At 41.7% G+C, this 12,923-nt stretch overlaps 1 protein-coding gene across 2 annotated transcripts in view; it reads left to right on the forward strand.

Moving 5' to 3' along the window:
• The window catches only part of Cfap70 (cilia and flagella associated protein 70), a 77,965-nt gene that overhangs the window by 26,205 nt on the left and 38,837 nt on the right, over positions 1-12,923 (forward strand). For both annotated transcript variants that reach the window (XM_008836601.3, XM_029565155.1), the window contains 6 exons: positions 3,276-3,410; positions 4,160-4,327; positions 4,466-4,546; positions 6,008-6,099; positions 10,818-10,878; positions 11,661-11,855. In XM_008836601.3, coding sequence (XP_008834823.1) covers positions 3,276-3,410; positions 4,160-4,327; positions 4,466-4,546; positions 6,008-6,099; positions 10,818-10,878; positions 11,661-11,855 — 732 coding nt within the window. The remainder of the gene's footprint in view (positions 1-3,275; positions 3,411-4,159; positions 4,328-4,465; positions 4,547-6,007; positions 6,100-10,817; positions 10,879-11,660; positions 11,856-12,923) is intronic.

Consider the following 12,923-nt stretch of genomic DNA (forward strand, 5'->3'; position numbering starts at 1 on the left):
GTCTCCCTGTAGCCTCAGCTGTCCTGGAACTCACTATGTAGACCAGGCTGGCCTTGAACTCACAGAGATTCCCCTGCCTCTGCCTCCCAAGTGCTGGGATTAAAGGCATGCACCACCACGCCCGGCTAATTATTTTTATTTTATGTGTATTTTATTGCCTGCATGTATGTGAGTGCACCCGTGTCGTGCAATGCTGCGGAGGTCAGAAGAGGGCTTTGGATTCCCCTGGAACTGGAGTCAGGGACAGTTCGTAGCTGCCATGGAGTGCTGAGAATCGAACCCGGGTCCTCTGCAAGAGCATTCAGTGCTCTTAACCACTGAGCCATCTCTCCAGCCCCTGTTTTGTTGTTTTTAAATAAATACCCTTTTTAAAGCAGTGATGAATCAAACCAACTCTCTTATTCTGCTTCTACTCTGATTCCAAAGGAAACTGAAATGATGTGGCTCTTTTTCCTAAGGGGACCAACTCATGCTGATTTAGCAGTGGAAGTCTTATAGTTTAGGAAACTCCTCTGTCCCCAGAAAACCAGAATTATTGACCACTGAAGTTTTCTGTTGTTCACAAAGAATTGTTCAGGTTTTATTTCTAGATAGTGCATTTCCTCTTAGCCCTTCATTGTATTTTTACCAGAGGTACCATATGAAGTAGTTTTTTTTTTTTTTTCTAAGTCAAAATTGGTAATACACAGGACTAGAGAGATGGCTTAGTGGTTAAGAGCACTGGCTACTCTTGCAGAGGACCCAGGTTCAGGTTCAGGTTCTCACCAGTCAAATGGCAAAGAACCATCCATAACCCCAGTTTCAGGGGATCTGACCCCCACTTCTGTCTTCTGGAGGCATTGTATGCACAGGTGCATTTACATTCATGCAAAACACTCATGTGCATAAAATACAAATAGATGATAGGTAGGTAGGTAGATAGATAGATAGATAGATAGATAGATAGATAGATAGAATTCAAGGTAACTTTTTTTTTCTGAGGTAAGGTCTCACTATGTAGCCCTGGCTGGTCTGGAACTCACTATGTAAGCCAGGCTGGTCTCAAACCCACAGAGAGTCACCTGCCTCTGCCTCCTGAGTGCTGAGATCAAAAGTGTATTCCCAGCTACTTGATTGGCTTTTGAAATAGGTTTTTCTGTATAACAAAAATACTACCACTGTGATGGACAAAAGGAAGTTTTATACACTACTGGTGGGAATGTAAATTAATCTAACCACTATGGAAATCAGTAAGGAGGTTCCTCAAAAAACTAGAAATAATTCTGCCCTATGACCCAGAATACCACTTGTATTCACCCAATGTACTCCAAGTCAACCTATCATTGAGATACTTGCACATCAGTGTTTACTGCAGCATTGTTCACAGTAGCAAAGTTACAGAACCAACCCCGGCACCAAACAACAGAATAGATTAAGAAAATGTGGTATGGCTGGCCAGGTGTGGTGGTGGATGCCTTTAATCGAAGCATTTGGGAGGCAGAGATGGGGAAGCTCGGTGAGTTTGATGCCAGCTAGGGCTACACAGTGAGACCCTATCTCCATAAAACAAAACAACAATGAAAAAATAAGAACAAAGTAATGTTTGTAGGAAAATAGATGCAATCATATTGTACTAAGAAGTCAGTCTCAGAAAGACAAATATATTTTCTGTCATTTGTGGCTCCTAGATTTAATATAGATGTATAAAATTATATAGATATATATATATATCTACATACATATACATGTGTATATATGACATGAAAGTGGAAGCATGTCTGTCAGGGGCACAGAGAGAACTAATGGGAGGGAGAAGGGGATAGAAAGGGGGGAGGTATGAAAAATGTTTACAAATTTTGCATTTGCGTCTGTGTATGTCTGTGGAGGTGCATGTGTGTGCACCTCAGGCGTCTTCTCTGGTCACTGTTCATCTTATATATTGTGGCAGGGTCTCTGACTTGCTGGGGATCCCCTGTGTCTACTTGGGATTGCAGATGGGCTGCTCAGTGTATGTGCGTGCTGGAGATCTGAATTCCAGTCCTCTAACTTGCATGGCAAGCACCTCACCCACTGAGCCACTTCCCTAGTGTCTCCACAAAAATTATAAATAAGGAAATCCTATTCTTATTATCCCCATGCAACCATTTTCCTCTTTTATTATAATGTATATTAACTTTCCTTGTATTTCTAAGCACATGATGTTATGACATAAACAAAGGATGATAGCAGGCAGAATTAAAAAGACTAATTTTAAGCTTGGAATTAAACGTGTTTTCTCTAAAAACTTATTTTCTTTCCTTGAATAGTCTTTGGCAAACTATATAACCATTAAGATGATGTTAGGATATGTTATTGTGTTCATCTTTGCGGTGAAGGTATAGATGAGGTATTGCAAATTCATAGTGGACTCATTAATCTTCCTTCATCTGCGGCAGATACTGCTCATTAATCAAAGCACTTGTCTTCAGAATCCAGATACATGCACAGCAAAGTATTTCTGTAGGTTGATGAGCATTTCAGCATAAGTTAAACGTGTTGGTCATCATCAGTCCCCAATGATTTGTAAGGCTCTTCTCATTTCATAAGAGTTCATGAACTAAAGCTTAGAGCCAGAGCATCTGATTTCTCTTAAACTTTAGCTATTATCTTTTTTTTTTTGTCTTTTTGAGACAGGGTCTCCTTGTAGCCCCAGCTGTCCTGGAACTCACCATGTAGACCAGACTGGCCTTGAACTCACAGAGGGTCTACCTGCCTCTACCTCCCACATGCTGGGATTAAAGGTATGCGCCACCATGCCCGGCTGCTATTATCTTTTTGTGAAGTTCAATTTTCTCCTAAGAAGCAACGTGCTGCAGGTGGTGGCGCATGCCTTTAATCCCAGCAGAGGTAGATGGATCTCTGAGAGTTCAAGGCCAGCCTGGTCTACATAGTGAGTTCCAGGCCAGCTGGGGCTACTGTCTCAAAAAAAAAAAAAAAAAAAGAGACCAAAAGAAAGAAGCAACATGCTGAGATTGGGTTTTTGGTTGAATATATATGTGTTGTCTATGAGAGTGTTTTTTACTTCAGCTATTTGCTTTACCACAAATACCACTTACAGGCTTTATCTCAGTGATGTGGTATTGTTAAACTTATTTTGGAAATAAAGCCAGTCCCAAAATGTCTGTGTAACTGTGCCAAAGCTAGAGAGCTAGTTAAATAGCAGAGCTCGTTCCTGAAACAGTTTGACGCATGGAGTCCCAGCTGCACATCTGCTATGCTGCCATGTGGCCCTAATAGTTCTGCTTCTGTTCCTTCAGGCAGATGATGAAAATCAGCTTTCGTTTCATGGTGTAGCTTACGTCAATATGGTCCCATTATTGTATCCAGGAGTAAAGCGGATTAGAGGAGCCTTTCATGTTTACCCCTACCTAGATAGTACAGTCTTTGAAAAGGTAAGAAAAAACTATGTAAAAGGCATCACATTAATGTATCCTTTATACATGTATTGGTCTACATCAATGCAGTTGACATTTACAACCAATTAGCATACGGCATTCACTGCCATTCACTGCCATTTACTATAAAGAGAGTTTCTCTGGTTAAGGCTGAGAGTAGCTTTTGTGGGCATAGTGGTGCACACCTTTAACCCCAGACTCCAGAGGCTGGGCCTTACAGGGAGACCTTGTCTCAAAACGATCAAAAAAGAAAAAAGCTTTGATGAGTAATTACATTTATTGTTAAATTTTATAGTGTCACTTTCTCCTAAAAAGCAATATGACAAAATTTATGATACGGTTTGATGTGTACAAAGGTTTTATTTTGAACTTAAACTTGCCTTATTCTTTGAATTATAGTGGAGAAGTGAATAGTAGAGAAATACTGCTTCTTATATGTACGTGAATTCTGTTCTTTAAAATTCTTTGGGGTTACATGTCACAGATTGAACTTTTTCTGATGACAAGAATTGTGAGACCTCAGAATCCAGCCAGTCACCCAGCCTCTTCCTATAACTTCATGTGGTGGGGGTGGGGGGGAGCCAACTTTCTGTCTGGTTTTACATGTTCTATCAGCAGGAAATGCTGTGAAGTTTTCCAGATCTGTTCTCTGACTCTGAGATGCTGAAATGACCAGAAAGACTAAATTATGTTTTCAGGTTTATTTCTGTAATCTCTGATTCAGTGTCTTTTTAATTTCTTTTCAGACCAAATGTTTATTCAGTTTGTTCAGGGATACTGGCCATCATTTCATTCATAATAATAAAGTAGGAGGAATTAATTCTCCATTGTCCAAACCCGTTTCTAAGAATCTGAAAGAAGAGAAACCAGTGAGAGACAAGGATGTAGATGGACGGATTCGGCCTGGGGATCTGGTAGGTGCTTGAACAGAGGCTTACCCTGATCTCTCTCTCACTCAGTGAATTGGATCAGTTTACCTCACATTTTAATGCAAAGCTGTTAATATCACTGCCATGTAAGAATCCAGTGTTGCATGTTTTATTTCATTTCAGCAAGCACCTAGCATCAAATCTCAGAGTTCAGATACACCTTTGGAAGGCGAAACTCCCCTAAGGCACAATCCAGAAGGACAGGTAACTATGCATAATATTTTAGAAAATTAAGTTTAACTTCATTTCATCAGACTATACTGAGCAAGACAGCTTTAGTGGAAAGTGCTATAGGTGACTAGTTCAAATTGACACACTTTAAAATTCTGTTTAAGGTCCTTCCCAGAGTTAAACTTTCATCTTTAATTCTATGTTAAGTACCAGGAGGGGTGTAAAGTCACAACAGTAGCAACACATTTTCATCTGCCCTGAGGATGCCCTGCTCTCTATACAGACTGCTGTGTAGCTAACCATAATGCTACAGAACTTAGGTGAATGCTGTGGTGGAATATTAGTGTAAGTTTTGGCTGGAGTTAGCAGAGACAAAGACTAATACTGATTAGGGCGAACAGTCCCAGGGATATCTTCATGGGAGAGGTGATTCCAAAGTAGTGTGAAGACAACATTTTGCCTGATGAAGATGGAGGGAGAGACATTTCGGTGCCAGAGAACAACCTGAGTCAAGGCATAGAGAAAATTTATATTGATCAATGGTACAGGGGGATGAAAGAAGTTCTAGAAGAGGTGATGGTAGGGAAAGGCAGAGTCAGGTTACGGAAAACCTGAAAAGCTTGCTGAAATGATTCGGCTTTATTCTGTAGGAGTCTTATCTTCTTTTCTGGGCTGCGGCTTGAATGCAGGGTCTACTGTATGCTCAGCGGGTGTTCAACCGTGCAGCTGCATCCCCGCCCACCAGAGGTTTTTAAGTCACAGAAATGAAGACCTCAGTGTTACAGGCCAGACTTCTTGTTGAAAAGGACACTAGCAGTGTCACTGAGTTTCCAGAAGGTGGGGAAGGACTGCAGGTTGTTCTTGTGGTCTACTTGAGTACTGATGGCAGTTTGATTTAGGGAAGAAGTTATAGTGAAGGAAGTCAGAAACTGCCCAGGAGAGTGTTTGGATTTGGGAAGCTGGTGTAGGGGTGTGCTGGGAGATTGATGAAGAAATGTTAAAGATGACTCAGGTTTAAGGTCTTGCTTTTGGGAAGAATGACATCATTAAGAGAAACATCAAGAAGAAAAGTTGAGAAGTTTGGACAAGGTGTTTAGAGTGCTCATAAAAAATCTGGGTAGAAGCATTCAGCAGTCAGAGTTGGTAGACAGGAGACTATGAGTGGGAATTTAAGAAGGTTTTGAAGTGAGCTTTATTGCACAAGAGGCCTGCTGGAAGAAAGAGTGGAATTCACTTAAAATAGTTCCAAGGCAAGTGCTATGAGTAAGTCTAACAAGACTCCAGTGGAGCTAATCATTGGGACAATATTTCTTTTAAATCATTACTCTATGTAAAAATATTTTAACAACTGAAATCACACTGTGTACACATACACAAACTGCATGTGTGTGTATGTGTGTGTATCAATGTGTTGTGAGTGATATCTGTTGTTACTAAACATTTTTATGATTATAGTTTAATGGGATTCACAAATAACTGAAAGTATCTTTGCAGCAATATTTAGAAGCAGGAACATATATCGTGCTGGAGATCCAGCTGGACAAAGCCTTGGTTCCAAAGCGAATGCCAGAGGAATTAGCCAGAAGGTGTGTGGCAGTGATTCTCCTGTTTGGTGAAAATGAGAGGCACCTAGTTTGTCCCCACAGACATAATTTCCCCTGGCCTAAGCAGTAATTTTTGGTTGTCTTTTTACAGATGGGTTTTTTCTGTTATTTCCTTAATAGAAAAGGCCATTAGTTTTTTTTTAACTGACACGAGCATGAAAGTATAAAAGCACTCAGATTTCCACTCTCCTGCTGACAATTAGTTTTCATGCCTTGGTATCCTTCTGGGTTACCTTAAACCTTTATACTACACTCTCATGCACATACATTACATATTATATATATGTTCCAGGGGATCCAATGCCCTCTCTGACCTCTGTGGGTATTGCATGACATGGGGCACTCACATACATGCAGGCAAAACACTCATACATAACACATAAAATTAAAAAGATAATTAATTTAAAAGGCTTTTGGGTTTTTTTGATTTTTTTTTGGTCTTTTGAGACAGGGTCTTCCTGTAGCCCCAGCTGGCCTGGAACTCACTATGTAAACCAGGCTGGCTTTGAAATTACAGAGATCTGCCTGCCTCTGCCTCCCAAGTGCTGGGATTAAATGGGATTAAAGGGGTGTGGTACCACATTTGGCTTTAGAAGCCTTTTTTTTTCTTCCCTGTATCTCCAGCTAGCCTGGAACTCACTATGTAGACCAGGCTGGCCTCAAACTCACAGAGTGCCTCTGTCTCCCAATTGCTGTGATTAAATGTGTACACCACCAGGCCTGGCTTAAAAAGCTATTAAAAATAGGTAGTAATGTTTCCACTTTCATTTCTAATGATGGGGGAGGGTATGTGGACTTGTGGGTGCATCAAGCAATTTGCAACCATTTGTAACTCCAGGACCAGGGGATCCAATACCCTTTTGTGACCTCCACAGGCACTGCCCTTAAGTCCACATAACCCCCCATCCCTGCACACATAACTAAAAATAAAATTTTTTTGAGACAGGGTCTCCCTGTAGCCCCAGCTGTCCTGGAACTCACTAAGTAGACCAGGCTGGCCTTGAACTCACAAAGATCCGCCTGCCTCTTCCTCCCAAGTGCTGGGATTAAAGGCGTGTGCCACCACACCTGGCAAAATAAAATATTTTTAAAAAGAAATTGACAAACCTTTAACAAGACCCTGGAACTGGAGTTACAGATGGTTGTTAGCCACTATGTGGTGCTGGGAACTGAACCTGGGTCCTCTGCAAGAGCAGCCAATGTTCTTAACTGCTGACCCATCTCTCTAGTCCCTACTGCCAATTTTATGGAGAAAAAAAAAAATACAAGAATGCTTTGGGCCATTGTATACCAGCAAGTTAGTTAATGAAACAGTAACACACAAACAAAGCATGACAGTACAGTAGAAAATTAGTTTTTAAGAATTACATATAGCCAGGCATGGTGGCACACGCCTTTAATCCCAGCACTCAGGAGGCAGAGGCAGGCAGATCCTCTGTGAATTTGAAGCCAGCCTGGTCTACAGAGTGAGTTCCAGGCAGCTGGAGCTATAGGGGGACCCTGTCTCAAAAAGACCAATAAAAAAAAAGAATTACATATAGTAATTCTTAAGTCTAGGTCAGCTGGGGCTGCAGGGCGACACCTATAATCCCAGGACAGTGTAAGTGGAGAGAGGAGGATCAGAAGTAAAAGGTTTGATGGAATCAAACCAAGTCCCCCCAGACCAAAAGAAAAATATTCTGAGAAGTTGTACAAGGAAATAAGATGTAAAATAATTCTAACTGCTGAGAAAAAGCATGCTGTGTCCTTGGCTGTTCTGCTTTCGTGCTTGTCTTCATTGCTGTCTTTATTCCTGTTCCTTCCTCATAGAGGAACTGCTTTGTACCTACTCAGGTCATTAGGCCCACCTAGAGAGAGACTAGATATGGATGATTTCCCGGGAGCTCAGTTTCCTGATATTAGACTTCCCCCTCCCACTACTGCCGCTCCCCCCTCCCACTTCTGCTGCTTGTGGTTTGTGGTTTTTGCCTTTAAAAGAAGCCTGTGAGCTGAGCTCTTGGCTGCTGCTCTCTGTCCGAGTGAGGCAGGAGCCCGTCTGCGCAAACGATTAAATCCTCTTGCTTGTTGCATCTCCTGGTCTGAGGACTGAGTTATTGGGGTGTGGCCTCCCGTGGATGTTGGGTACCCCAGGCTGGGGGTCCTACAGGTTATCCTTGGCTATATAGCAAAGAGCCTGGAATACATGAAATGCAAGTTCAAAACAAAACAAAAAACAAAAACAGAAGAAAACCCAATAGTAACCCAAAGACCTTGAAGACCAAGGAAAAGAAAGGCAAACTTTACCCACAGCTTTCACAACGAAGGGAAAAGAAGGGAGAAAAACAGGGACTAGAAAAACAATGTGGAGAAGTCAGCAAGATAAAAAGGTCTTTCAGGTTTTAGGTCAAGAAGCACTGTGCACCTCTCTTCAGCCTCTTTCTTTCTTTCTTCTTTCTTTCTTTCTTTCTTTCTTTCTTTCTTCCTTCCTTCCTTCCTTTCTTTCTTTCTTTCTTTCTTTCCTTTCTCTCTCTCTCTCTCTCTTTCTTTCTTTCTTTCTAATGTATGTTTTTAGAAATAGAAATTCTCCTCTGAGTAGTATATTTATTGCATCCCCTAAGTTTTGGAATGTTTGTTTTCATTTCCACTTGACTTTGATCTTCGCTTTACTTGACTCTCTGTATGTTTGTGCCTTATACGTATGTGAACTCATTTATGTATGGGTGTGCCGACCCCTGTGTGCATGTGTGGAGGCCAGAGGCTGGTATTGTCCATCTTCCTCAGTTGCTCTTTACCTTATTAAACTTTATTTATTGGGTGCTGGACATGGTGGTGCACGCCTTTAATTCTAGCACTTGGGAGGCAGAGGCAGGTGGATCTCTGTGAGTTCAAGGCTACATAGTGAGTCCCAAGCCAGCCCCACTACAAGGAAACCCTGTCTCAAGAACAAATTATTTTTCATTTTTATCTTATGTTTATCAGTATATCCTACATATGTGTAAGTGTACCACAATGCTTGTGGAAGCCAGAGAGAACACTGGGTCTTTTATGAATAGTTGTTGGCTGCCATGCGGACACTAGAAAGCAAGCCTAGGTCCTCTGCAAGAGCAGAGCAGCCAGTGCTCTTAACCACCAAATCTTCCATGGCGATATTTTGCTATTTCTTTAAATTTTTGAATTATATAGATATATTGCCTATTAAAATATTATTCAGCTAAGTGTGGCAGTACATACCTTTAGTCCCAGCACTCTGGAGGCAGAGGCAGACAGATCTCTGTGAGGCTGAGGCCAACGTGGTCTAGTAAGTCCCAGCTGGAATTATAGGGAGCTTGTTTCAAAACACCAAAAAATTAAAAATAAAAACAATAAAATGAGATTAAAATGAGTAATTATAAACAGTGACATACAATTACATAGAGCCTATTAAAGAAAACCTAAGTCTTCAAGGCAGTATAATATATTTTGGTAGGAAATGAAACTTAGAGAAGAGGAACTAATTTATTCTTTTTCCTCATAGATTCTTTTTCCTGTTTTGTTTTGATTTGTTGTGCTGTCTCCTGTAGCTCAGACTGGCCTCACGTGTGCTATGTAGCTGAGGCTAGCCTTGAACTCCTAGTTCTCTGGCCTCCACCGAGTGCTAGGATTACAGGCATAGCTCTCCTTGGAGATTCTTGTATGGTCTCCTATAAACTGAATGTAGAAATTTTGGCGTAAGCTGCTTGACAGTGAAAAAGTGTGTTCTCTTCCTTTAGAGCCTGATAGCATTTTTGTAACTTAATAATGAAGTACTGTAGATTATGACCGACAGAATCCTTTTTAACCTAGATAGAGAGGAAAGAAAAACTTTAGTTGCCTATACATCCAGATTTTCAACTCTGTATGCCTTTAGAAACTCTAACAACATGATACCCATTTTCCAACCCTTAGTCCGTCAGCCATTTAGTTTTCTCAAAAAAGTGTTTGAGGGGAGCTCAAGGGATGGCTCAGCAGTTAAGAGCACTGACTTGCAGAGGACCCAGGTTCGAGTCCCAGCACCCACATGTACTCACATACATGCAGGCAATACACTCATACACATAAAAATAATAAAGCTGGGCATGGTGGCGCATGCCTTTAATCCCAGCACTGGGGAGGCAGGTGGATCTCTGTGAGTTCAAGGCCAGCCTGGTCTACATAGTGAGTTTCAGGACAGCTGGGGCTACAGGGAGACCCTGTCCCAAAAAGACCAAAAAATAAATAAATAAATAAACAAAAAAACAAATAAATATGTATTTTTAAGTTTTTAAAAATGTTTTATTTATTTTTATTTTACATGTATGAGTGTATTGCCTGCATGTATGTGAGTGCACCCATGTCATGCAATGACGTGGAGGTCAGAAGAGGGCTTTGGATTCCCCTGTAATTGGAGTTAAGGATGGTTCGTAGCCGCCATGTGGGTGCTGGGAATTGAACCCGGGTCCTCTGCAAGAATAGTCAGTGCTCTTAACCACTGAGCCATCTCTCCAGCTCCAATAAGATATAATTTTTAAAAAGTGTTTGAGGGTAAAGCCAGGGCTGAAATCAGTACATTCTTACGCACTGTGTGGGATTCACATCTGGAGTGTTCTATGAAAGAATAGACCAGTGCTGAGTGCCAAATAGGGAAGCAGACTCTGGGAGACACATGAGGCAGGAAGTCTGCAGATAATAAAGGATGTGTTTGGTTTTTGTTTCTCCTGATACAGGGTCAAGGAAATGATACCTCCAAGACCACCTCTTGCCCGGCGGATGGGAGGAGCTCAGAAGGTAAGCACAGAAGCCAGGCTGAAACTGGGGGCAACAAGGCATTTGCAAACATCAGGGACCCTTCAGTATGCCTTCCCGAGGGGTGAAAACCTGTTTGGCGCTTCACTTACGTCTTTCCTGGTTTCATTTCCGATCAGTGGCATATAGTGTTTCACATGCAGTGTAATCTTTGGCTGGTGGTCTCTGAGCTCAGTAGATAAGGACAGTTTAGGGGCTGGAGAGATGACTCAGTGGTTAAGAGCACTGACTGCTCTTTCAGGGGACCTGGGTTTGATTTCCAGCACTTGCAGACGGCTAACAACCGTCCTATAACTCCAGTTCTAGGGAATTTGATGCCTTCTTCTGACCTCTGAGGGCATTGTACGACATGGGTGTACCTACCTACATGCAAGCAAAACACTCATACTCATAAAATAAATAAATAAAATATTTTTTAAAAAAAGAAAGAAAAGGACAGTTTAACCGGGCATGGTGGCATATGCCTTTAGTCCCAGCACTCTGGAGGCAGAGGCAGGGGGATCTCTGTGCGTTCCAGGCCAGCCTGGTCTACATAGTGCATTCTAGGCCAGCTGGGGCTACAGGGAGACCCTGTCTCAAAAAGAGAAAAAGAAAGAAAGAAAAAGAAAGAAAGAAAGAAAGAAAGAAAGAAAGAAAGAAAGAAAGAAAGAAAGAAAGAAAGAGAAAGAAAAGGACAGTTTATAGCTTCAAAAGTTCTGTACTTCTGATCCGTGGTCTGGACCTCGTTGAGGCCTGTTTATTACAGATGTTTAATGTTTTCCTAGGCGGTGAGTGATTACCACACACAGATCAAGAGCATTTCTAGAGCCATTCTGGATGAGTATCATCGAATGTTTGGAAAACAGGTGACCAAAGTGGGGAGTGATCTAGACAGTGAGACCTTGGAGGAGCAGAAGTGCCAGCTCAACTATGAGCTGAATTGTTCTGGAAAGTACTTTGCTTTCAAAGAACAGCTCAAGGTAAAACATCCATTTGGTGTGCTTTACAGAGCGCTTTCTTTGCATGCATACTTAACGCCGCCGTGCTCTGGTTCTTCTTAGCTCAGTTCTAGGTGACAACGTCGGGGGTCGAGCTCCCCCCCCCTTTTTTTTTTGGTCTTTTTTGAGACAAGGTCTCCCTGTAGCCCCAGCTGGCCTGGACCTCACTATGTAGACCAGGCTGGCCTTGAACTCACAGAAGTCGCCTGCCTCTGCCTCCCAAGTGCTGGGATTAAAGGGGTATACCACTGAGGATGATCCATTTCTATGATGTCTTGAATAGTGTAGTGCTCATTCTAAGTGAGAACTTCCAAGAAACCTCACTTGAGGCTAGACTAGACTCTGGACCAGATTTCATGCTCCTCTAAAAGGCAGAAATCCTGTTTATTTGCTCTATATGTCTCCATATCTTCCATTCAAATATCCTCATCCTCAGAATAGGATTTGAGAGCTGGGTGTGGTCCAGCACTTGAGAGATGGAGGATCAGTAGTTTAAGGCCAGCCTTGACTACATAGTAAGTTTGAGGCCAGCCTGGGCTATGATGAGATTTTTTTTAATGGGTTTTAAATAGCAGTCTTTTAAATAATAATGGCTAACATTTATTTCTAGGGTTTTTAGTGGCTTAGGGGTTGTTTGTTTGCTGAGACAATGAGAGATACTATCACATGGGGTCTTTATGAGTATTTAGTAATATGATGAAGTACTTAGTGCAAAACCTCACTTAGGGAGAGAAAGAACCAGCTGCTAGAAAGAACGTGCTGTGCTTACATGTTTGTCTTCTCTGACCCATCTGTAGTGTCTGTGTGCTGAACTCTCCAAGTGGGTGTTCAAAACTATGGACGGTACTGAACTATTTTTCCTTATACACACACACTTCATGGCTCCCTTTGTCTTATCTGAATTGCAAGCCTCACTTACTCAATGGGTGGGTGCCATTATTACATACGATAAGGATTGTTGAACATGAATCATGTGATACTTTGATAACCATTCTGATAACATGTGTGCCAAGTGATTGATGGGTGGGTAGCATATACAACGTGGAACTG

Source organism: Nannospalax galili, unplaced genomic scaffold (assembly GCF_000622305.1).
Source record: "Nannospalax galili isolate Female #2095 unplaced genomic scaffold, S.galili_v1.0 scaffold1437, whole genome shotgun sequence".
Lineage (NCBI taxonomy): Eukaryota > Metazoa > Chordata > Mammalia > Rodentia > Spalacidae > Nannospalax > Nannospalax galili.